We start from the raw sequence: 24,824 nt of genomic DNA, 5'->3' as shown, positions 1-24,824 counted from the left end.
CACACCGTGCCTTAGGACACCTGTTTGCTTCCCAGGGCGAGCACCACAGCCAGGGCTCGGGCAGTGGTGGGTGCGAGCGGGCAGTGTGCCTTTCTCTGGGGATTCTCTGTGCTCCTGGTGGCAGGAACGGAGGCAAACAGTTTGGCAGAGTGCAAACAGCCGTGTCTATGAGGCACAGAGTCACAGACCCCCCGGCAGGCTGATGAGGCTGCAGCATTGTCTCTGTCCTCCACCACATCCCACCCGGTAATTCCTTAGCTGAGGCTGTGAGGCACCCAGAGACATCCCGAGCCTTTGGAAGCCGCTCCTCTGGCTCACAGAGCTCGCTGGGGCACAGGCAGCAGCACGGGACAATGACAATGACACGGGCAGCGCTACAGACCCACGGCACCGCTCATCCCCTGGGACAATCCCTCACCACGGCACTGCGCTGGCTCGCCCACTCGCGTCCATGGCCGCAGAAAGAGCTGCTGCCAGTGTTACATCACTCTGCCACCCCGTGGCCCTTGCAAGAAATTAAATATGAGAACGCCAATTAGAAAATTGTAGTGAATCGATGCTCCACAAAAGAAAAAGACTGTTAAATTAAGCTAATTTTATAAAGGAATAATCTTTAGACAATACAATCTTTGCACACAATTTAAAACACAAACATATTTGACTCCATCATTAATTTCCCTCCTCAATGAACACCAAAAATAACTGCCCAATCTAGTAAAAATGAAAAGGTCAGTAAAACATTGGATAATTCAATATTCTCTTTCAGGAATGCACTTTGCAAGCATTTGTCTGGGACTTCCTGGGTTCTCAAAGTATTTCTGTATGTCCTACATTGCTGAAGCAATGAGATTAACTCAGTAGAACATGATTCTAAAATAAATCAGAATCTACACTGTGATGAGATATGGCAAAATGACTGGCTATGACCAGTCCCTCTATTGAACAAAAGAGAAGGTATCTTCGGTGCTATTGAGAATCAGAATTCTTTATGGAGAAAGAGTTCTTCTTGCAGCTCTGCATCAGGGTAACTGGATGCCAAAAAAGTGTTGGAAGGAGCTACCAAAGACAGAACTAGGATGAAACAGACTATATCAAGGTTCTCCCATAAGACCAAATTCAGGTTTCTTGAAAATAGGTGAACAATACTGCCAAGGACTGAACTTTTGTGGGAATTCTGGTCTGCTCTCAAGAGCTCAGCAGAAAAAAAAAAAAGTAAAAATCAGTCTGTAGTTGTTGAGTCCAAGAAGAAAATTTCAGCGAAGTGCACTCCCACAGGGAAGAGGGGTAAAATGTGGATAAGAAGGTTCAGGAAGCATCAGCGAAGAAAAAAGGATTGGTGAAAAAAGCATCACAATAAGAACACAAGTAAGACTTGAGCTGGAGAAAACAGAGGGAAAGAATCTGGAACAGCAGCAATGTAGCCATCGGGAGGAAGGAGATGGAAGGAATAAATTTTATTTGTGAAGTCCCTCAGAGTTTTCTCCCTGTATTACACTGGCTTCACAGCAACTGACAGAGAGACAAGACCTTCCCTCCCTATCTGCACTGACTTCTCTCTCTGGAGAGGAGCCCTCAAATTGCCACTCTTAACGATGTCAATATAGAAAACTCACCCAGAAGCATCTCAGAAAACCCACTTACTGAACAGGATCAGCTGAACCTGTATTTTTTCTGTAACACAATTTGGAAGACCCCATTGTGCACTCCCTCAGGAATGGAACCTGCATAGAATTTTTAATTAAAGCTTTTGAAGTTTTTTAATTGCCTTTGATGTTTCTCTCATTCAAATCATTACATTACATACATTTTGGAGGAAAAATCATTTAGCTCTCTGAAGATGGGCTTAAAGGGTAGTATTTTGCCTCATGCCTCACACAGGATCTCTTCTGAAGCAGTTCATGATGAGAGCAGCCTCTTCATCCACTTACCGAGCAATTTCCCAGAGAGAGGCAATTATGTTAGGTAAGGTCTGTGTCAAAACTGATAACTCAGTCTCCAACACTAAGACAGGAACAGGTGAGAGGACAAGAATTTCTCCTAAGAGTACAGGCAGTGAACTTTTCTGAGTCAACAGTGATTGGGGATCTGAGAGGCCAAAAACACCCAGTGAATGGAAAATTACTTGTGTTATCCTGGTTATAGCCTACTACATTATGTCAAATTGTTCAACATCTCAAGACACTGATAGCTCTTTTGATATACTCACTACTATTTACTACTCACAGAGTTGTAAGAAAAAATTGAGCTACTCATTTACACAGTGATTGCAATGGAAAAATTTTTGTCCTCATGACAAACTCCAGTATTCAGCAATAGGAGAAAAAATAAAGATGGTCAGTATCTTCACAGAAAAATATAAAAAATATAATAGATATGAGATGATTTAGGCATAGGCCATAATACCTGATAAGGGGGATAGATGGAAATCTTCAGAACGAAATGTTTCCTGCAGAGATTTTCCATTTTCATGTCAGGTGGATAATTGGGGTGAAAAAGGGCATGGGACTAGAAGGGCTTCTAGGTATATTGGGGAGCAGAATGGGAAAGGTATAGCCTGCTCATTTAACATTTTAGTATGGGGAAGAAAGTTGAGAATGACAAAATCAAGTGAACTGGTAATTGTTGGACAGTCACAGCCTGAGATTGCATTATTCATCACGACTGAGAGTGAAACTAGAAGGACCTACAAGCAGAAACATGAGAATGTAACAGAATCAGATATTTGTTCTGCAGCTCATTGCAGCATTAGGTTTGTTGGACAGAATTTTTATGATGTGTTCATTTGTATTGCATTTTATTCTTTCCCATGTAAGGCTTTTTGCTCCTTTTGTCACATAAGCTTTTCCTATATTGGCTTCTTCTCATTTAAGTTTTCATCCTGTCATTTTTCACTGTCATTTTCCTGTGCCACTCTACTCCTCCATTGTATTCTCTTTACAATTAAAATACTTGATGCATTTTCCTGTTTGGGTTTTAAAAATATTTTGCATAAAATGGCTAAGGTTTTCACATTAATTTGATTAATCTATTAATTTATTTTAGATTCATACAGAAAGCGTAAGTATGTATTTTGCTGGAATATATTTATGGTGAATATCCCCAGCAATGCCTTAAAAATTAATTACAAACTAAAACCCACACTCTCTGAGGTTACTGCTATGCAAATAGCATCTAGTCAAGAAGTGAGATGATGGGAGAACTTGCCAGATGACATATACTGATATTTAGGTTGTCAGTATTAATAAGGTCTGCAGACTGAGCCTTGAAATTAGCCACAAAATTCTCTACACAGAATCAAAAAAACTACATCTATTTGCATTTATCTCATGTAACTCCTAGATATCAATGATAACAACATTTTAAATATCTCTAGCAGCAGGTGTTTTATGTGATTAAATTTTAGGGCCTGCAGTAAAGTATTGCTGTTAATTTTCCCAACTAGCAAAATCATCTGGGTCTGAACTACAGGCTTTGCTGTGTGAAGCACTCTGGAGATCTAGTCAGAAAATTATGTACGGGGAGCAAAAGATTTTAATGATGTACTCATGCATGAACTAACATGGTAGGCTGACATATATTCTAAATTTAAAAGGGTCCTGTAATTATTACGTTCTTGAAAAAAAACAGATAGCTCTTTCCTGCAAATGTGAACAGACATCACAGCACCTTCTCCCACCCACTGTCCCACCAGTGTTTACACTGGGAGGACATGCTGTGCAGCAATTAATGTCCTGGCTGACTGGTGGAAACTGGGAGAAGCTCTAACATAGACTGGATATCAGCTTGCTCAGGTTTACCCCACCTTATCCTGAAATCAGTGTTGCATGACTGATCCTCTGCCTTTGTTTGCAATTACACATGCAGTCCCTGCAGAGAAATAACATAGCAATGAAACATGGCTCTAATTGCCAGTTGTCTCATAAGCTTTGGGTATCTGGGTTCTTGCTTGTCACAACAATGTGTGGTGAAATTCTCAAAATCATTTCCAAATTGTCTAAATCATGTTTGCGCTCCAGCTTTTTGGTGCATGTTTTTCAGCTTTGTGGTTAAGTGTCCTTCTCCAGTATTTACAGGCCAGAACTAATTTTACATCACCAAGATACTGCAAGCTATTGTATGGTTTACACGAATATTTAGGTTTGGTTACAGCTGTTTATTTTGTCCTAATTTAAATGTATGTGTTTTTCATCTCCGTGGCTGCCTGTTAAGACTGACAAGACAGCTCATTGCTACCTCAGACAAGGCTATCTGGTTATTCTACTAATTGGCTGAAATTTTCCCTCTTTGAGTCTTGGACTCATTATCTCCTGCTTTGTGGTGCTTTTCTGGCTGACATCATCAGTTATAATGGTTTTACTGGGGTGCAGTAATATAAATGAATCAAGGTCTGCAACACAGAATATGCAAGTCACCATTTTGCTATTTTACCTTCCACTACAAAAAAAAAATTAAAAAATTAAAGTATGTCTCAATAACCAACTCCAATGGAGAACAGTAGAGTGCGTGCTCTAGTGATTTAGAGGGTCTGAATTTATTTTGGATCGTGAGTTACGACTAAAACCTGAATATTGTGATTAACAGAGACAAGCACATCTCTATGAACTTGTTTTACTCTTTTGTGGATCACAGTCATTTTGACTTTCACCACATCTCCCAAGTTTCTCAATGCAAAGAAATTTATTCTCTTATCCATTACTTTCTGTTCTTTCCATCAGCAATCTGTAATTCTTACATTTAAGAGAGACTAGACAATCATTATTCAGGATAGGTGTGCACCATGGATTTATACAATGGCATAATGATATTTTCTCTTTGGTCTCTCTTTTCTCTTTCTTGTTTTCCTAGAAAGGAAAAGTTGTATTACACTGTGTACATTCATTGTAGAAAGTCATTCTCACAGTGTCTCACAGGAGCCTACTGAAACAGCAATCAGAGCTCTAACCCCAGTCACACCCAGAGTTCCATGGTCACCTTCTGTACTGAAACACAGTGAACACACCCTATGGCAGGTATTTCTAGACAAAAAGAAATTGTCATTTAATGAGTAAAAATGTAATACACATGCTAATTTTAAATATTGCAGATGGCATTCCAGCTGAAAAAAGAAATCCTTGAAGTAGGGTTTATGAGGCTTTAATCAAAAGGAGTCTCTCTTGTGGAATAATTTCCAAGAACTGTAACTGTGAATTGTGTAATTATCACCAAGCTGATAATGTGTTGCTATATTCAGCTTTGGCACTGTGCCAGTTTTTCCAGAGCTGGCATTATCTCTTTTTATTCTATTTTATTTTCTCAGCTATTTCTTTTGTACTTTGAAGGACATCTGTAAATTTCTAGTGTGTACATCTTTGTCATTTGAACTCCTCATGTCATGTAGCCCTATTTTCTCACTATATTTTACTGTGGAGCTCCCAAGCACTTGAACTGCACTCCCCCTAACATGCTAACTAATGACTAGAGCCTGATAGTGCTAGTGTGCACTGTTATCTCCTGCTTCACCATTCTGGGTTTCAGCTGTGGAGCGTTGGAGCTATTTCTTTTATTTGATTTGTCCCAGATGTCCTTCATTTATTTAACAGTTCACATCCCTGATGTTTGAGTCCTGGGAAAGATATTACAGGGCCAAAGACTTCAAAGGCAAGACTATATGTAATAATCTTCAATAATCCTTTTTTTGTTTGCTAACTTCACTCAACGATCATCAACCACATTCCATTAATACTAATTTCTATTTACAGTAATTTCACGATTATAAGCCGCACCATTTTGACTAAAATTTTTGTCTGAACCCAGAAGTGCGGCTTATAATCAGGTGCGGCTTATATATGGACGAAGAACAAAAAGTTGCTGTTTTAGTTTGGAGGACAGGTGTCTGCTGAGAAAGGCAGGGATTTCTCTTTGAAATGGAGAATGTAAACCCTCATCCCTCCACATCATTATAATTTTGAAATCAAGGGGCTCTCAGGTAAAGATATGGGAATTAGGAATAACAGTTCTTTTCTAGGGAAATTAAAGTAGAAATACAGTACTACAAAGAAACAAACTCCAAACCCTGACAAAGTCAGGGTACAACCTGACACCCCGTTGTTTCCTGAGAAATGAGACATCTCTATAGATTTATGTCCATGTTTTTGGTGATAGGCCCATTGGCTTCTGCCCCTTAGAATGGATCAGAGCAGCATTCCCCCAAGTAGGGGCTTCAATATATCATCCAGCCACTGATTTCTACCAAAATTCCAGGAAATTTACCTGCCAAATTTGCTTGACCTTGAACAGCAACTTCCAGAGGAGTAAAAAAGGGACATGCAGAGAAAGATGGCAGGCAGCACAAGCATATACATTCCAGTTTCAAAATACATATGTAAAATATATAAAAAGCATCTTCAACCAGAACAACCAGGATAAACAAAACTGATTAGAAAAATTAATAACTACCACAAATGTTCCTGACCACAGATCAATGCCAACTCCTGAATAACATCCAGTGATTTAATTCCTATTGAGTTTCTGTTACATAGCAGATCCCTTAAGATAGAAACTCCATGAACCCATGCCTTGGATTCAGTTTCTTGGCTATACCAGAGCCTTTTTTAATTTCACAGGATGAAAAGTAGAAAGAAGAAAAAGCAGCTATGCAAGGTCATTGGAAAATTGCACAAATTAAGATATAAATAAAAGCCAGCACAAATAAGCTGCTATTCAGTTAGAAAATATTTCAGCATTTACGTGGTAAAAAGTGATTTTTTGGTTTACCTGAGAGGTGTGCATGAAGAGATTTACATTAAAGCAAAATGTGAGTCTCAAATAAGGCTATACACATATCAGTTTGCACCTAGGCATTAGTAGAAACTAGCCAAAGTTGGAGTGTCTCTGGTTTCCTGTGTACAAATGATGGTATTTCCACCTTCCAATAACTGAAATAAAACATGAAAACATGTCTGAGTGTTTGAACAAGCCACTGTACATGTGTTGTGACAGAGGTAACAGCCTGATAACTTCAGCCAAAGCTTTCTCCAAGGCCAACTGCATCACTGGCACTACTCAGGCACCACCTTCTGCAGGCAGAATATGCCTGACTCAGTCACATACAACAAGCTGGTCTCTGAACCAAGCCAGCTCCATCCCACCAGCTCCTGCTTCTGGTTCTCACATAAAAGGGGTTATGACCTCATTATCTGGGTCATTTGATGCAGATTTTACCAAGCACAGAGGTACTCTGCAAGTGGATAGACATAGTTTAAGAGCACTGAATAACTATTTGCTAGCTGATGCACACAGCAGGCAGCTAGGGCGAGCACACTGCCAGGCTGAGTGTTACCATGCCCTGCAGCAAAAATCAGTGAGTGTCTGAGGAGCCAGTTGTCCTGGACAAGGCAGGGAAGAGGCATCCTGTGCTGCTCCTTGCAGAAGTCTTGATTCCCACTGCTGTTTAGCTGCTATGTTCTGAGCCTCCACTTCTGTTTTCTTCTTATGGTTTAAGGAAGTCAATAGACTTCCCCTTGAATCTCTGAGCTGCAGACTATTTCCACTGCAATAATCATGCATGCCTGTGGTTTCCACTCATTTGTGTCATGGCTTTAGCTCAAGCACTTCTTCACAGCTTCTTCTGTCAGACATAGCCCCATCAGGCCACAGCAAGAGCCTGAGGTGAGCCCTGAGTCACGGGGAGATGAACCTCCCTGCAGAGGCTGTGCAAGCTTTTCCTAAGGGGTCATGCATGGATGAGGACCTGCAGGTAGCTGACCTCAGTCACACTGTCCCCAGAAGGACCTGGGGTGAGTGATGCCAGTGGGTGCCAGCTGCCTCAGCAGTGCTTTCCCACCCAGAGTCATGCCCTGCTGTGGTAGATGGGACACTCAATCTCCCTCTCTCCACACTTGCTGTCATGCTCTGGTATCGAGTAAAAACTTTGAGAGTGGCACAGCAATGCTCCAGGCTTGGGGCAGCATGGCTGGAAAGCTGTCAGGTGGAAAAGGGGTGCTGGTCAACAGTGACTGAACATGAGCCAGCTGTGCCCAGGTGGCCAAGAAGGCCAATGGCATCCTGGCCTGGATCAGAGTGTGGCCAGCAGGACCAGGCCAGGGATTGTCCCCTGTACTCAGCACTGGTGAGGCCACACCTGGAGTGCTGTGTCCAGGTCTGGGCCCTCAGTACCAGAAGGACATTGAGGGGCTGGAGCACATCCAGAGAAGGGCAACAGAGCTGGGGAAGGGTCTGGAGCACAGCTCAGTTGAGGAACAGCTGAAGGAGCTGGGGCTGTTTAGCCTGAGAAAAAGGAGGTTCAGGGGAGGCCTTGTTGCTCACCACCACTCCTGAAAGGAGGCTGGAGCCAGGCAGCAATTCTGAAGTAACAGGATGAGAGGAAGGGGGCTCAGGTTGCATCAGCAGAGGTTCAAATTTCATAGTGGGAACAATGTCTTCACAGATAGGGTTGTCAGACACTGAACAGGCTGCCCAGGTAAGTAGTGGAGTCACCATCCCTGGAGGTGTTTAAAAGACTCGTACGTGTGGCACTTGGGGACGTGAATTAGTGCTGGATTTGCCAGTACTGGAGAAAGGGTTGGACTTGATGATCTTGGAAGCCTTTTCCGTCCTAAACACGTCTATAATTTTATGTTGCCTCAAAGCTGGGCAGTGACTTCCATATTGGGCCTGTTTTGCAACGTTTTGTTATTTTATTTAGTTTTGCGCGTTTTGTCTCTCTTTATTGCATTTTGGCATAACGAGAGATTTTACTGCAGCACAGCGCGGCTCCTGTGCAGCCGGCCAAAAATAGGGAGGTTTGTCCCAATTAGACCCGGCGGAGGAACAGAGGGAAGCGATTCCCCTCGGTACCACCCTGAGCCGTTCCCGCCTGGCTCCCTGATCCTGTCTGTCTGTCCGTCCGTCCGTCAGTCCGCCACCCGCGGAACCCAGGCAGGGCTGCAAGAGCCGCCGCCTCCCCCTGGCCCGGGCCCCGCCGGGCCGGGGCGGGGATGGAGATGGAGGGCGTGGCGCGGAGCTCGGGGCGGAACGGGGCGGGGATGGAGGCTGTGGAGCGGAGCTCAGGGCGGAACGGGGCGGGGATGGAGGCCGTGGCGCGGAGTTCGGAGCGGAACGGGGCGGGGACGGAGATGGAGGCCGTGGCGCGGAGTTCGGAGCAGAACGGGGCGGGGATGGAGATGGAGGCCGAGACGCGGAGTTCGGAGCGGGCCGGGGCCGCCCTGCGGAGCCGCGCCGAGGTGGACGCCACGCTGCAGACGGCCAAGCTGAGCCCGGCGGAGCTGCTGCCGGCCGTGCACTGCCTCAGCTTCGGGCCGCAGGCCGGCGGCGGCGAGTGCTGCCTGCTGCAGCTGGAGCCGGGGCTGTGCGCCGAGCTGGAGGCGGGCCGCAGGTACGGCGGGCCCGGGGGAGGCCGCGGGGGAACGGGGCTGAGTCCGCGCTTGGGTTCGTGTGATGCTGTCTTATAATTGCCCCTTAAATCCCTTACACCTGTCTCAGCTACACTGGAAACAAAAAACGATTTACACTTACAAGATGCGTGGTTTGTGGGTTTTTTAAATTATTATTATTTTGTCGTGGTTTTGTTTTTGTCTTTTTTTTTGGTTAATGGAAAACTTGCTGTGGGGACTTCTAAACAAAACTCGGAAGGTGCTGGAATAGGCTCCCCAAAAAGTGGTCAGAGCAATTGGGCAGCGCTGTCGGGCACAGGGTGTGATTATTTGGGCAGTGTGCCGGGCCAGGAGCTGGACTCAGTGATCCTTGTGGGTCCTAACCAACTCGGGATATTCTATGGTCAGAAACAGAGGTTTAGAAAGAGATTACGTGTCTAAAAGAGTCCTGTTGACTTTGAGATTTTCCTGTTAGAACTCTTGCGGTCTGATGGATGGCAGAGTGCCTACAAGATCGACAAATTGGCAGGGAAGGATGTGTAGTATTAGCATGGACATAGGGTAGGGTGGTGATGTGACACCAGACTCTGGACCCAAGAGCAAGTTCTAGATAAAGTTTTGATACTTTTTAAAATTTCTTCCTTTACTGCAATGCCAGTGACATAAGGAACATCTTCAAAGTGATACGAAATGAGAAGTCCCTCTAAAGAAGATAGTTCTGTGAGATCTATGTCAGTAAGCCCATTCCTATTTAGTGCAATACTGATAAAGTATTATGTGTTAGAGGCTTGAATCGTGTTGATCCCCTGGGGCACAGCTGAGCTTTGTTCATGCATGCAGGCTTTGGGAAACAGTTTAATTCAATTGAATATGAGCACCTAGGTTAGTGTATGTAGCCTGGGAGGAACTAAATGTTCCCCTGTCATCATCATTATTTATGTGCTGTTTGTTTTTTTTTCCAGCCTAGTAATCCGTGGTGAAAAGGATGAACACGCAGTGTTGTGCAGCAAAGATAAAACCTATGACATGAAAATAGCAGATACCTCAAATATGCTGCTGTTTGTTCCTGGTTGCAAAATGCCAGAGGAACTGAATGCAGATCCAGCATCTTGTAATATTATTCATTCCCAGGTATGTCTTTCAGGGGTTTTGTTTGCTTTCTTATTCTCTGTAGTTTCTTGTACTTTGTCCAAGGTGCATATGTGAAACCCAGCTGGGATTCAGTTGCCTAAACACAGGCTTCTAATGCCATTTTAGATGCCCTGTAGTATTGCTTAGCCACTATTGCAGGCTGCCACTGGAGAAGGGACAAGTCTCCTGTAGCTTCTTTGTGTATTGACCAGTTCCAGGAAGATGTTTTTATAAATGTGCTTTTTACACAGGGCCATGCTATGCCTTAGGGTGGCCAAAATGGCCTTAGAGCCCTTCTTCAGGCAGCTGAACTTTCTCCATAATGTATGATTATTATTGTTTCCAAGAAGTTAAAACTGTGGTTTCTTTTCAGTGCATAGTAATTACTTGTGGTAGGTATTTAAAGCTTGCAAAGAGAATATAATTGCTTAGTATTAGGAACTATTTTTAAAGTAAGGTTGATTTTTGGGAATGCTTTCCCCAAAAAGGGAGATTTTACCATGTTGTGTCTGAACACTATTTTTTAAATATAGAAATGTGTTCAAAGGTGGCTCTTTCAATTAGCATATCAAAACATTTATCAAAGTGAATGATTTTAGTGTTCTTGGTTTAAGAATTCATTGTTCTCTGCCCTCCTGAAGCATAGTTAATAAAATCCTATTAAAAAATAGCTAGGCAAACATTATTAGTTAATTATTTGCTGTAATAGACATAATGGCGTCATTGAGGAATAATCCTGCTTCAGCATCAGTTTTTCCATGAAGTCTAATGAGCTAATGTAAAAAGTTAATTCAAGCTGAAGTAGATTAATGAGAAAGTAATATTCTTCCATGTACTTTTTTTCCCAATATTTACTAATTTCAATATTCCTGTGAAGTTACACACTACAGAAATGTAATTTGCTTAGGAGCTATTAAAGAAGTTTTATATCTAAGAGCTCTCAAAATTATTTCAAAAATGTTGGATGGTTCAGTGACACTGCAAATTGTGAAACATAGCAAAAGATACTATGTGTACTCAGTACTTTGGGGCTTCACCCTTCACTTGCAGTTTTGGTGCTGATGTTTTTATGAATTGCACAGCTGATACTCACAGCCAAAGCATCTGCCATTTTATTCACCTCACACAGCTCAGCTCAGGTTATGAGCTCTGGAATATTAATTAGATTTTTTTTTCTTTTCTATGAAGAGTATCTACTTATTACCAAATTCATCAGGAGGCAGCTTGGCTAGAAAAAAGCCTAGGACTTAAGTAAACGTTAACTGACATGAAACCTGGAAGTTTATCAGGAAATTGGTGTTTAGCTGAATTTTTTTGCCAAGCCAGTTATGTAATAGATTAACATTGAGAGATTTCTGTGTATTAGAATTTGTATATGATTTATTCTATGTATAGGTGGTTTTGCTTATAGTTGATTTAAACGGAATAGTCTTCTAAAGTTTTAGTTTTGTTTTTTTATGGAGGACTTCTAAAATACACCAAGTACTCTAGTAAAGCACTTAGGGTATTTTAAAGTACTGTCTAGAGGCTTTTTTGTGGAAGCTGTTTCAACATGGGACTAGTGATTGGGTCAGGAGCTGAAGCCTGTTCTGCCTCTGCAGTTCTGTTCCCATTTCTGTCAGTTTGGTAAGCAGCAGAAATGATGCTGAAAGGCCTCCAGTAGTCCATCCTCTTCAAAGACTCTTGTAGGAAGTCAAAGCTGTACCCCATGAAACATTTCATGATTACTCTTGAAAGTAAAGCTTTGGTAAGTCAGTGTTGTTGAATCAAGAACAGCTGACCTTCCTGTTGCACACTCCTCATTTGTGTGTTGACTCACAGCAAGGAAGAGAGATGTCATGTCACTTGTGTGCAAGTGTAGCTTTCTGTCCTTGTTCATGTCTGCTTGAGCTTGGACTCAAACTTGAGCTTAGGGCTATGTTGATTCATTAAGGTATAAAAAGACCATGAATTAGATCCCAAGCATGGGAAGAAGTGGGTAAGATAGACACAGGTTGATACAGGAGGGCCCTTATGGCAGTAATATAATTTACTGTTAGGACAAAAAGCAGTTTTGGGGGGAATTGTGCAGAAATATATCCCATGGTGATTTCCTGTCACTTGCAGGCAGAATTGAGTTGTTACCTTTATTTTATGCACTACAAACAGGTTTTTTTTAGCAATCAACAGTGGATTTTTATTCTTCTGTCTGTAGTAATTTTTTTAAATTGAAAATATTAAAATGATTGTTTTGTCTTTAAAGTAATTACCCTATTAATAGTTTCTTGTTTTCAGTGACTACATTAGCACTGCTTCTGATAATTTTTGGTAAGCAGCTTTGAATCCAGATGCTACATTAAAATGTTTAAAGAGTCACTGTTTTCTTTGGTAGATTGCTGGTTTCTCCAAGAACTATTGGGAATTAAGGAGATGTCGACCAAAACTGAAGAAACTGAGGAAGCTTTTAATGGAAGATCCATATGAAGGGCCTGACAGTCAGAAAGATCAGACTTCAACATCGTCAAAGGTAAATCAGCTGTGTAAATTGCTTCCTTGTAATTGGAGACGGGCAAATTAAAGTGAAGATACATCCTTAAGTAGAAAAATCCCTTTCCTCACATGGTTCACAGTTCTTCTTTGAGTTAATTCTTAGACCTTCTATTCTAAACAAGTTGGTTGTTGTTAGCACTTCCAGTGGGTACAGATAAGCAACCTTTTTATTAGTTAAAAGAGGAAAACTAAGGACATAGAAGCAAGCTGGGCATTTCCTTTTTCCTATGGGAAGTTTCGTGGAGGACAACCTTCAGAATCTTTTCTAAATTCCCTGAGAGTTACGTGACTGCTAAGGTATAACGCAGCCTTTCCTTCTTCTTTGGGTCTGTCGTGTATGAGGTCAGAGCACACCCACGTACAAGTTACTTTCTAGTCAGTAATGGGTGATGACAAGGAGAAGAAGGGAGTTGAAGAGAGTAACAGGGATTATATAAGGTATGGAATAAGGTGCATTAAAAGAAGGGAAAGCATAAATGAAATCCTGTCCTGCTCTCTTATCATGTTTCCAGGAAATTCAATTTGGGATCTAAAGATTAATGGGGAGACCTGGAATGTGCAGCATATGATCTCAGATAAAAGGCTGATAAAAATTCTGGGATTTTGTTGGTTTGGTTGGTTTTCCTTTTGAGTTTAAAACCAAAAAGTAGTTGCTCCCAAGTGTTTTATGCTGAGGCTTGATTGAAGCTGACACCAACAAACTATCTGCATGTGCTTGGATGAGCAAACACAGATGTTACTTTTCTCTGGAGAGACATGATGCCTCTCTCTTCTTGATTAACAGGCTGATTTCTGGTTAGTTACAGAATCTTGCCCCCAGAATCGCCTACCTGTGCTGATCTAGAAGAGCATACAGGAAAATAAGGGACGGCAAAGGTTAAAGGGCTTAAATGGTCTGAAAATTATGAGCATTGTCAAAGGCTAGCAACATGAAAAAAGACATATGAAATAATATTTATTCATAATATTGAGTATTATTAAAAAGATGTCAGTGTCTCCCAAATGTTAATGCCCAGTTTGAGGATTGATCACCATTTATTTTTGAAGGAGAATATATTTCCTCTATGAGCTTACTGGATAACAACTAGATATGTCTGATACACGTAGACAAGTCTTAACCTTGCCTCTGGTGGAACTCCTAAATGAATCTGAAAGCTGTCCAGGGGAAAACTCTTTCCTATGGGACTAATTCTCACTGAAATCCCGAACAATGTATGCTTAGGAAACAATGATTCCACTGTTTTGTTTGCTTACACTTAACATTTATTGTGTGCTAATAAGCCACCTTTAATCTGTTTGAAAACAAATGGCTTTCTTTTGGTTGCTTACTGTAAGCTAAGTCTCATGATTTTCAGGACTGATGGGAACTTGGCCTGATGATATTCATATCAGAGTATATTGAAATAGCATAGCAGGAAATGCATGCCTTTCTGCATTTATTAAATGGTCTTTTAACATGTGGATGTTCCAAACTTAGAGTTGGTATGTTCCATTTGTGTTCCCATAGTCTGGTAGATCTCAACCCAATACTTAATCTAATGTTTTTCTTTCTGATAGGAAATATTCTTGAGCTATAATCAACAGAACAGAATATTAGAGTTGATTAAAAAGGCTCTAATGTGAATAAAGGAATTGATGTTCTATTTCCTGTGCATTGAATTCTGATATTTCTTCCATTTACTTCATTTCTCATGATAACTTCTGTTCCAGCCACGTCTTCACCACAGTATCCCACAGCACCCTCCCATCACACCACATAACTGCTCTGCAGGGAGGTGTTTGTGTTATGGCTGGGTCTGTGCTGTGTATGTGCCAATTGATTAGCAGACACCAAAACACAACATGTAACTGCTGAGGTCATGGTGGAGGAGGTTTTCCCCTCAGTGGAGGTACTAAGTGCAGGTTTCAACTTCTATCCAAAAGTGATAAGTGATTTTTGCTTTGCTTTTTTTTGGATCTCACAGATTAGAATATGTGATTTCAAGAAAGCCAGAACACATTCACTTTTCATTCTTGCTGGGATACTTCAATTACAAGGTCTACTTGTGCTCGTTTGATGTTCTGAGAATACAAATACATTATTACTTATGCCTGGTACAAAGACTTTCCTGTACTTAGACTGCCTTTTATATTGAATAACCCTTTGAGAATACATTTTAAATTACAGGAAAAGTTTCAGAGAGTGTGGCAAACCTTAGAAAATTCAGTGTTTCCTTCATTATGGCTTATAATGCATTTAGTGTGGTCACTGAAGCAAAGGAGGAGTAAGAATAACCTCTTTTATTTCCTTCTTTTTTTTGCTTTTTGCAGTATACAACAGAAGATTTGTTAAATGTGATTCAAGCAAGTGAAGAAGAAATACTCCACCAATTGGAGGTTATAGATGCCTGCAAAATTGAAGGTATTCATATCTAAATATTATTACCTATGAGGAAATAACCCTGCTATGTGTCTCCTTTTCCTAAGGCCCATTCCATATCCTCATCTTTCAAGGTGCAAGTTACTTCAAAGTTCTAAGACTTGTTTCCATAGATCATGTCCTCTGCTGCTGTGAATCTGATCAGAAGGATAAAGCTGAGCGGGCACTGCAGTCTCTCTCTTTCCAGCATAACTCCTTCCTTGCTGCTACAAACACTGGCATCCGACTATCCCACCCACAGCATGAATATTTTTTGGCTGGTCATCCTCTTTATGAAGGAGTGGGTACTGCTTTCTGTAGTTCTAGAGGCAAAAATAGCTAATTCTTAGGTAACCCCATCCTTTTCATAGTCCTTTCTTCCTCCCAGACCAGGTTTATCTCAGTGTCTTCCTACAATGTGAGGAAAAGCTTGAGCAAGTACCTCACCTTGGAACAGGTCCTATTCTTCCTTTCCTTGGCTATGCCCAAACCCTCACTGGGACACAAGGTGATGGCAGTCCTAGAGTTATTGGATTTCTGGATTTTTGTGAACTTCTCTGGACCTGAGCTGTTGCTTTACAGGGCCAATGTATCTGGATTTCTGGATTTTTGTGAACTTCTCTGGACTTGAGCTGTTGCTTTACAGGGCCAATGCAGACAGTTCTGTTCATGCAGTTCTGTTCGTGAACTACTTATTAGTTTTCCACATCTGATTTATCTTGGAATAATACTTGTAGTGTCTTCATAGCAGTTAAAGAATTACTAAAGAATTACAAACTATTGAAATAATTAAGTTTCATTCTCCTTTACATTTGCTCTTATTATTTAGTTCCTTTTCTCAGCTTTTAATCCTGAAAAAGACACAATGCTGCTTCTGTATGTTGTGAAGGTGTGACCTGAATATCCAGACTCCAGTAATGTATCTTAATGGCAATAGAATTAAGGTGTCAATGTTTTCCTTCTAATAGTGCTTTGTGGTGCTCTGTTTGGCAGGATATTGGAGAATTCTTGACTTTGACTATGAGATGAAACTCTTGAGTCATGTGACTCAGCTAATAGACTCAGAGTCCTGGCCTTTGAGTAAGGTTCCTCTATGTGCCTGCCTTGAAGAACTTGGATCTCTAGAACCCAGGTAAACAATTATTTTTAGTACTTAAAATTGCCCACATTCATTATTAACTACTAGTAATTACAGTACTTGTGAGCTGTCTATTAGAATTATTGTCTTGCAAATCTAGATTCTGGTTATGGTGATGTAAATGATACGTTTTCTTTGTTTCTAAAAATACTCAAGGGAATTTTTAGTCAGAGAGGTTAGTAAATTGATTTTAGTGTTTATTGGTAGTATTTCCATTGATTCACAGTAGAAGCATTGCTCCTGACTTGTAAATGATGGAAGTACCATGTGCTTAAGTTATAAATTACTGAGCATCTTAAAATATGTGTTCTGAAGCTACAGCTAACCAAAAATGTTTGGTTTACTTATTGCATACTAGCTGAGAGGGGGGTATGTTTTCTGGTGTAATTCAGAATTACCATTCAAAGAAAGACTTAAGTTTACAATATGTAGCATTTTCCATTTAATTGGCTTTTGGCTCAAGAAAATATCTGCAGTTAGGATATAATTTTATGACACAGCTTCAGGAAAGTGCCTCTTATTCAAATAGGGAAAATTAATTGCCAAATTTTTGACTTGCATCGTAGGATCATTCAGACTGGTAAAAAACATTAAGATCATTGAGTCCAACCATTAACCCACCACTGTTAAGTCCAGTACTGAACTATGTCTCTAAGTTATAGGGACATATTATTTGCTAGTTATAACTAGAAAGTGGAAGAGACCTTTGGAGTTGACAGGCTAAATCAGCTCCTGTCTGTTATTTGTCCCCTTTTGTTCTCTTTTACTTCTATTTTTTACCAGTTTCTTCATGCTCCCACAAAAATCTCATCATCTATTCTCTTCTTTTTTTTCCTTCATATCTGTTTCTTAATATTTGTGGTAATGGTTTTGGTAGTGTACTATTAAATAGTATTATAACTTGTTTTCTGATTTTTTTTTTTTCCCAGAGAGATGATAGAACACATTCTCTTAAGCTATGGCAGGAAATATGTTGATGGTGGTAAGTCTGGGAAAGCTTACATGGTTTAACTAGTTATTAGGAAATACAGCTTTTGCAAAGAATGGCCCAAATGAGTTTGCTACAGTGCCAGTGCAAGGAGGGAGCAAACTGGGCTTAAAATCAATACAATTTTTAAAGGAAGTTTCATAGGAAAAAAAGACTATTAAACTGTACAAGACAATTGTGACCAGAGGTACTGGAAGTGATTTATTAGGTGTCTACAGGCCATAAAGAGAGGTCACTAGTAAAATTTAGATGACATCTCTTTAGATACCCTAGAAAATCTCAGTTATTTAAGCAATTAACTGTACTATCAGGAGTAGTCAATGGCAAATTCAGCTTGCCAGAAGTAGCTACCTACCTTTGATCTCTTGAACTGCACCCCAAGATCCGTTGGTTGTATTAATTAAATTTCCATTGTCCATCTCACACACAGATATAATACTGCACTGTTCTAATCTCAAGCTGAGTTCTTCCCCACAGTGGCTTTCATCTTACCTTCTGCTGAAATGGAGTTGCACTCAACCTTCTAGAACATAGGAAAGTCATTGGAGTGACAACTGACTCTTGTCTTAATATATTTAGGGAGTTTGCACAAGGAACAAGTCTGAATTACAGACAGATGGCTGAAACAATAGAAGGAAGTGTTTATATGTGATTTGATTCAGAGAATTTTAGCCAAGTCAATGTGAGAGAAAATGAAGTCTCATCCCTTCATAATCTCATAGGGGTGATTAAAGAAGTGAAAATTTTGTTAATTGTTTAAGCAAATGCTGTGATACAAGCCATTCAGGAATAGGAATGAGAGTTGGAGAAACTGTACACTGTGAAAGGGGAAAACATGGAGGGCAAATACATTTATGGTTACAAATTAATACTGTAGTTTGGACACTTGCTGCTGTGCTACAAGTCACATTACTTGCCAAGGAAAAGAAAAAAGAGGATGCCTGGTGTGTAGAAGACTGTAGAATAGAATGGAAATACAAGGCTGCTCTTTTATCAACAGGCGAGAGCCCAAGATAACCTAGTTTTTGCTTTTTTTGCTTCTCGGCAGGGGAGGTTTTCTTTGAAATGCGTGAAGATAAAATATGCAGAGCTATAGCACAAATGCTTTTACAAAATGCAATAAAATTCAATCTATCAGAGTTTGAAGAAGTCTGGCAACAGAGTGTCCCTGAGGGGATGACAACAAGGCTTGATCAGCTTCAGGTAAACACATAAAGAAGCATGGATTTTTTTGTGAGTAGGCTGACTGTGTCATATAGTAGTAGTAACTGACTTGTGTCATATATAGATTTTATCCATTATTGGGTATTGTGTTGTTTATGTCAGCTTTTGAGTTCAAGGACACTTTATGATGTCTTCTGTGAGCACCAGTAGTCTGTAATTGTAATAATTCAGGTTTCTGTAACTCAGGCCCATTGCAATGTTTGAAGAAAAGGTTGCAGCTGTACTGTTACTACTTGTAAATGTGACTGGAACAGAAGCTGAAGCTGTTGTTGAACAGATGGTAGTGACAGCCAGTAGAGTAGCAAACACTGTGGGAGTCCTTTCTCTCAGAGCAGGCAGAGAGATATTGAAACCCAATGGATTCTCCCTTCCTTCTTGTCATAAAGGAAATTATAAATACTGCCTGTAAAACAGTGCCTTTATGATATTTCTTCACTTTGCCTCTGGTAGTGCACTTCTGGAAGGCTTTGGATCTGCAAAGAGCAACTTGTATGGAATATTGTCAGAAAGAAGGAAGTTTAATTGTTTTATTGGTACTTAATATTTCCTTTCTGATGCTGATCTACAGGGCTTGGCTCTTGTGGATAAAAGTTCAAGACCAGAGACCATTTTTCTGCTAAAAGTAGAAGATTTACCTGAAGACAATCAGGAAAGATTCAACAGCTTATTTGGCATACGGGAAAAGTGGACAGAAGTGGATATTACCCCTTACATACAGTAAGGATGTATTTCTTTTTATTAAAATAGGATAATATATATATATTTTTTTTTGCCTAGCTGGCTTCTGATGAGCTATCACTGCCTCAGTGATACTACTATACTTTGCATTTTTAATTAATATGGATTCTATATGAATAGAATACCCACCTCTGGGATCTGTAACTCTCTTTTTTTGGATTTAAATATGTGTAAAAAGCTGATCCTACTGGGTTTAAATGAGTGATAACACTCATTTGATTAAGGCAGACAACTCAAAGGCTAAGCTTCCTAACATTTACAAGTGTCTATATTTACCACACTAGAACTATAGAGCAATTGTGCTTCCTGTACTGCATCCTTTGTTCCTTTGGTATAAGATTTACACTATTGCACTATCTGGAACGTCCAGCTGTGATATATGTGAGCAGATATTGATGCTAACCCAGAAGAACAGTAATAATAAAAACTCTGCCTAAATCCAAAAATTCTTTTTTCTGAAGTATGTAATATAATTTTGCCTAGTGCTTAAATGTCTAGGTAAGTTCTGAACTTTAGGTAATTAAAGCATTATGTGACAGTTACAGTAGTTCAGGGTTTTTTCCCCTAATAACTCAATCCAGTTTATTGCTGTAGTTATAAATATTTTACAGATTCATTTTGTGTGTATCTCTTAATGCCAATGTCATGTGCTTTATTTCCTCTTCAGAGATTTGTGTGCAAAGAAGCAGACCGTTGGTGCTCTTCTGACAAAATATGCTCGCTCCTCAATGCTGAATGGTGTTAAAGTTTTTAATTCTAGAAGACCCATCTCGTAACAAGTATTGTTTGAAGAACTGAGGATACTGATTGTAGTAACAGTGAATGTTACTTGCTGCTGCCTTCTGGGGAAGAGAGTTGCCAACCATCATTATACAATTGAGTTTAAGCAGCTAGGCTACTTGAACAAATTGTGTTTTCTGCTCAGCTAAGGAGTGTGAGGGCACTTGTGGCCTCTCAGGAAGGATATTCAGCTCACCTTCCTTTGCCAGCCTTCTTTGCCAGCCTTCCTTTGCCCAACTTCTTTTTCCTTTGTGTCTAGTTAAGCCAGGAGCTAAGCTACTTCTTGAATATGCCTTATTTATCTGTAAGCCTGAAATGAAAATTTAAAACCTCTTTGATAATAGTTCAATCAATTAAATTGATTTGAATAGCAAAATGGAAATTTTAGTCTTCTGCCCATTAGTGGCCATTCTTAATGACTAAAGTTTCAATGCAGTGTTCACATTTTGAATAGCACAGAGCTCATCAAGCTCATGAACAAATCATTCCCCACTGAGATGACACCAGTCTTGATTTTGAAAAGTGGTTCTTCTTAAGGTCATGTCTATGAACACCATCAGCACAAGCACCTGACACTTTAATACTTGGAATGGCCTTATATATATGTTACATAAAAACCTAATTGCAGTGAAGTGTGGATATAAGAGAGTAGTTGGACATTGTGTTACGAATTTCCTATAAAACTGTCATTAAAATGTAGCTGAGGTAAAACGAAAGATTTACAGAAGACTACTTGAGCTTTTTTAAAAAGAACCAACAAAACTTCATACTACACAATTATTTTTTTAAAAACTTTTTTATGGCAAATAACTACACATAGAAATTGTGCCTTGAAACCTTACAGTATAATATTGTTCTGTGTAGAGCAATGAAACAGGATGTTTTTATGATACTGCCATGAAGTGGTGTGCCTGAGATGGTGATTTTGTAATTATTAAAAAGGATTGTTTGCTTGTTAGTAAACCAGAGTTTAATATTAGATAGCTTTATAGTTTTCAGACTTATATTTTAAACTTAACAATTGTAGGTTATTGATACAAAAAGCATTTTTTCTATCAGACTAAGATGTGAGGTATAAATTCCTTGGAACTGCCAGCATTCCAGCTGTAGAGTGAATGAGGAGAGGAGAGAAAATCCTTCAAAATGAAATGTAACTCTTAAGACAACATGGTGTGTGTACTTGGGGTTTACAGATAAAAAGCTGAATAAAAGCTGTTTCCTGAGCTGTGTTTATTGCTGCAAGGTCAGTGCCTTGTGCTCTGCATTGCTGGTGTGGGGGCTGTGGTGTTTGACCAGGTGTGTGGACATGTGGAATGAATGGCTCTCTGCTGGGAAGAGCTGCCTTGTTTGCTGTCTGGTTCCCACAGCTGCGGTCCCCCAGTAGCACCAGCAGATTCACTGCCAGAGATCAGTGGGAATATGAATGGAAAAGCCTTGGAAATTCCTTCCATTGATTCATAGAAGACTCAGTTAAAATACACAATTGATACTTTCGTATTTGTGGTCCAAGTTTGTATTTACATAGGGATTTATTTGTAAAACAAATAAGAAATAAAGTGTTTCATTAATAAAACGTTATCACAGCCGTGAGTACAGTTTGTTTAAATTAATTTTGTGTGTGTTGTCATCCATGTGTTCAGTCCTCCTGATTAGCTTTGTTAGGCATTCAAGACGAAATTACGCTTTCAGACTCACAGAATAAAATAAATGCAGGCATTTATTTTAACCTAAACTAGATGACTGAAGCTACTCAGAACAGTCTCGGTTCTGCAGGAACTCCAGGTCGTGTCCCCGGGGGTGGCAGCCGGGGGTCGCTGCGGTCCCGGTTCGCCTTCGGTTCCGGGCGCGCGCTGCTCCCGCCGCCCGTTCCCGCCTTCCCCAGCCCGCGCCTGCGCGAGCCGCCGCGCCTGCGCACGGGAACACGGCGCGGCCCGTCTCCTTTTGGATTATCTTCTTCCTTTTGGTTTTTTTCTTTATTTTTTCCTCCGGCTGCTGCCGCCGCTGAGCCGCCCTTGTGTAAAAACCAAAACTCCAAAAGCCTTTCCCGCTGCAGTGTGACAGAGCTCAGTGAATCGGCCGTGACCTCTCACCCGCGGGGTCGGAGGTGACCGGCAAGATGGCGGCGGCTGCGGAAGAGCCGCGGCGGGCGCGCTGCTGAGGGAGACCCGCGGGGCCGACCCTGCCCCGGGCTCGGCCACCGCCGGCCCGCTCGACCCTCCGCACCTTTCCCGGCTCTCAGCGGACTGCGCTGCCCCGGCCGGCGCTCCCAGGAGCGCGGAGCCCGGTGCCCGCCCGGCCGTCCTGGCCGCGGCCCTGCTGATTCCGTCGCTGCCGCTGCCCGCTGAGCCGCTTGTTTGCCGTCGTTCCCGCGGAGAGGAAGCGCCTCTGGACCGGTTCCGTAACCCCAGCGGACAGGGAGGCTGCGTGGGCACCCACAGAAGGTTATGAACAAACACTCCTTGGTGCTGCTGTAACGATGGTGCTCACTCGGGCTGAGGATTCCTGACTGCTGGGGTCACGCATCCGCTGAGGAGATGAGAGCTCAAATACGGCGTGGCCCGGGGAAAATTCGAAGGACCCGCTGAGCGAGGATGGTGCTGATGCCAGTCTGACGGTCAGCAGTGTGTGTTTAGTGCTGCGGTTCAGGATGAATAGGAAGAAAGGAGACAAAGGATTTGAAAGCCCAAGACCCTATAAATTATAAGTATCCATTTTTTAAAAATTGCTATGCTTGAAAGCTCACTGAATCAGACCACAGGCTGATTAATAATAATTTGCTTGAGAAGGTTGGAGCTGTTGCTTGTGTAGCTTGCATTCAGAAAATATGTGTTGCAGATGTATGTTTTAATGTGTAAATGGACTTACTCGTGGGCAGCAAGTCTGTCAACCATGCAGTCTCACGAAGATCTTTACATTATGCTCTTCAAACCTTGGACATTTCTTCACACAGTATCAGCACTAAAGCCCGTACTATGATGTTCCATATGTACTGTCAAGAAGCCCTTTTGACTTAAGGGCTCTTTTATGTATAAAAAAATGCTTGCCTTTGCAGCAAACCTCTTTGTTAAGCAAATTGTCGTTTTCACGCATTCACTATTTGGGTTGTAACCAAGCTACAAAGCAGTTGGTGATGAATTTTAGTGCATTTAAATAGATTTCTTGTTATACCTCCTTGATTCCTTTATAAATCTGTGACACAAATGTATTTCTAAGTAGTATCGGTCTTCTCATGTAAGTAACGTCTGAATCCATTTTTGGATGTAGTTCTCTTGTAGGGATTTTTTTCCAACTTTATCTCATCTGAAGCAATGTCACTTCTTAATGCACAGGATATGTGCAGATAAGGTATGATGTGCCATGGAGGTTTAATTATTTCAAGGTGTTATCTTGAGGCATGAAATGCACTGCTGTGAAGATGACACCTACTACAGGAAAATACATAGAAATAACTTACAGGATATTTAGAAAGTTGGACTTATTTTTTTCTCCCACCTTTTCAGTCAGAGTTTTATTTACCAGGAATTCTAATACATCACTCAAAAATTAAACAAATGCATTTGGCTATGGTAAAATGCTTGTGTTGATTAGTGTATTTGCATTATTTTAAGTTATAAATTCTTACAGCATACTAATTGTAAAAGCACATACTGTATATTTTAATATGTAATACCTGCTTATATAAATTATGTACGAGTGTGAACTCCCCAGGGAAACTTTCCACAGTTCTCTGATTGCAAGAGTTATGGCTTCTGCCATTACTGATACTGCTCATCATTACAGTGTTAGACCTTGACATTGCTATTTGTAATTATTCTTACATAGAGATAAGTGTTCAAAAATTATGTTATCTTTCTGGGTTTTTTTTTATTACTGGTAATATTCATACTGGTATGATACTATGTTTGATTTTCTGTGGGACTTTCCTGACATTGTGGGTAGCTTCTATTCATTATTTGATTTAGACCCCATAAAAGATTGAGACAATCATTAATGATTTTTATAGAAGTATATTCTATTGGCAGTATTTATCTATATGTACATGTATCGTGTATGGCTCTCTGTTAAACTGGTTTAAAGTATGATTTTAAATGCTGGCATTTGTGCAAAACTTTACTTTCTTTTTTTTTTTTCTTTCTTTCAGCACAACTCATCAGGTAGTTTGTATCAACAACATAAATTTTCAGAGAAAGTCTGTTGTAGTAAGTATTTCTTAATAAAGTGTGAAGTAGAAATTAAGTGTCTGGGTTTTCTTCATGCTCTTAGAGGAAAAAACTGCACTCATAAGCTAATGCTGTTCGGCTACTTCATATGTTATACGTTATAATCTGATGCTTCTCATAAGTATATCATTGCTTGAGATGTATCAAATAAAATGCCTTCTAATTGTGAGCATTTTTAGAAAGAGATTTCTGATGAAGACTGCTGCATTGTAAATATTACAGAGCAATTTACAGCTCAAAATTCTTGCTCTCACAGTGTTAGCTGATGTTAGGGATAGGCTTACTGAGTATTCTACCTTGTATGTGA

At 40.6% G+C, this 24,824-nt stretch overlaps 2 protein-coding genes across 4 annotated transcripts in view; both read left to right on the top strand.

Annotated features, from left to right (window-relative positions):
• The first annotated feature begins 9,132 nt into the window (after positions 1–9,132).
• On the top strand, positions 9,133–21,887 carry DSCC1 (DNA replication and sister chromatid cohesion 1). The gene is made up of 9 exons (XM_033066185.1): positions 9,133–9,373; positions 10,334–10,502; positions 12,874–13,008; positions 15,342–15,432; positions 16,423–16,561; positions 17,497–17,549; positions 18,604–18,758; positions 19,348–19,496; positions 20,185–21,887. The coding sequence occupies exons 1-9, from the start codon at positions 9,156–9,158 to the stop codon at positions 20,291–20,293; spliced, it is 1,218 nt and encodes a 405-aa protein (XP_032922076.1). The 5' UTR covers positions 9,133–9,155; the 3' UTR covers positions 20,294–21,887.
• A 720-nt stretch (positions 21,888–22,607) lies between these two features.
• The window catches only part of TAF2 (TATA-box binding protein associated factor 2), a 61,198-nt gene continuing 58,981 nt past the window's right edge, over positions 22,608–24,824 (top strand). For 2 of the 3 annotated variants that reach the window (XM_033063087.2, XM_033063070.2), the window contains exons 1-2: positions 22,609–22,997; positions 24,442–24,496. In XM_033063087.2, coding sequence (XP_032918978.1) covers positions 22,945–22,997; positions 24,442–24,496 — 108 coding nt within the window. In that variant the 5' untranslated portion in view covers positions 22,609–22,944. Of the gene's footprint in view, positions 22,998–24,441; positions 24,497–24,824 lie in introns of all 3 variants that reach the window. The other variant, XM_033063079.2, reaches the window with a different exon arrangement.

Source organism: Catharus ustulatus, chromosome 1 (genome assembly GCF_009819885.2).
Source record: "Catharus ustulatus isolate bCatUst1 chromosome 1, bCatUst1.pri.v2, whole genome shotgun sequence".
NCBI classification, from domain to species: domain Eukaryota; kingdom Metazoa; phylum Chordata; class Aves; order Passeriformes; family Turdidae; genus Catharus; species Catharus ustulatus.
This window is presented reverse-complemented; position numbering and strand designations above follow the sequence as displayed.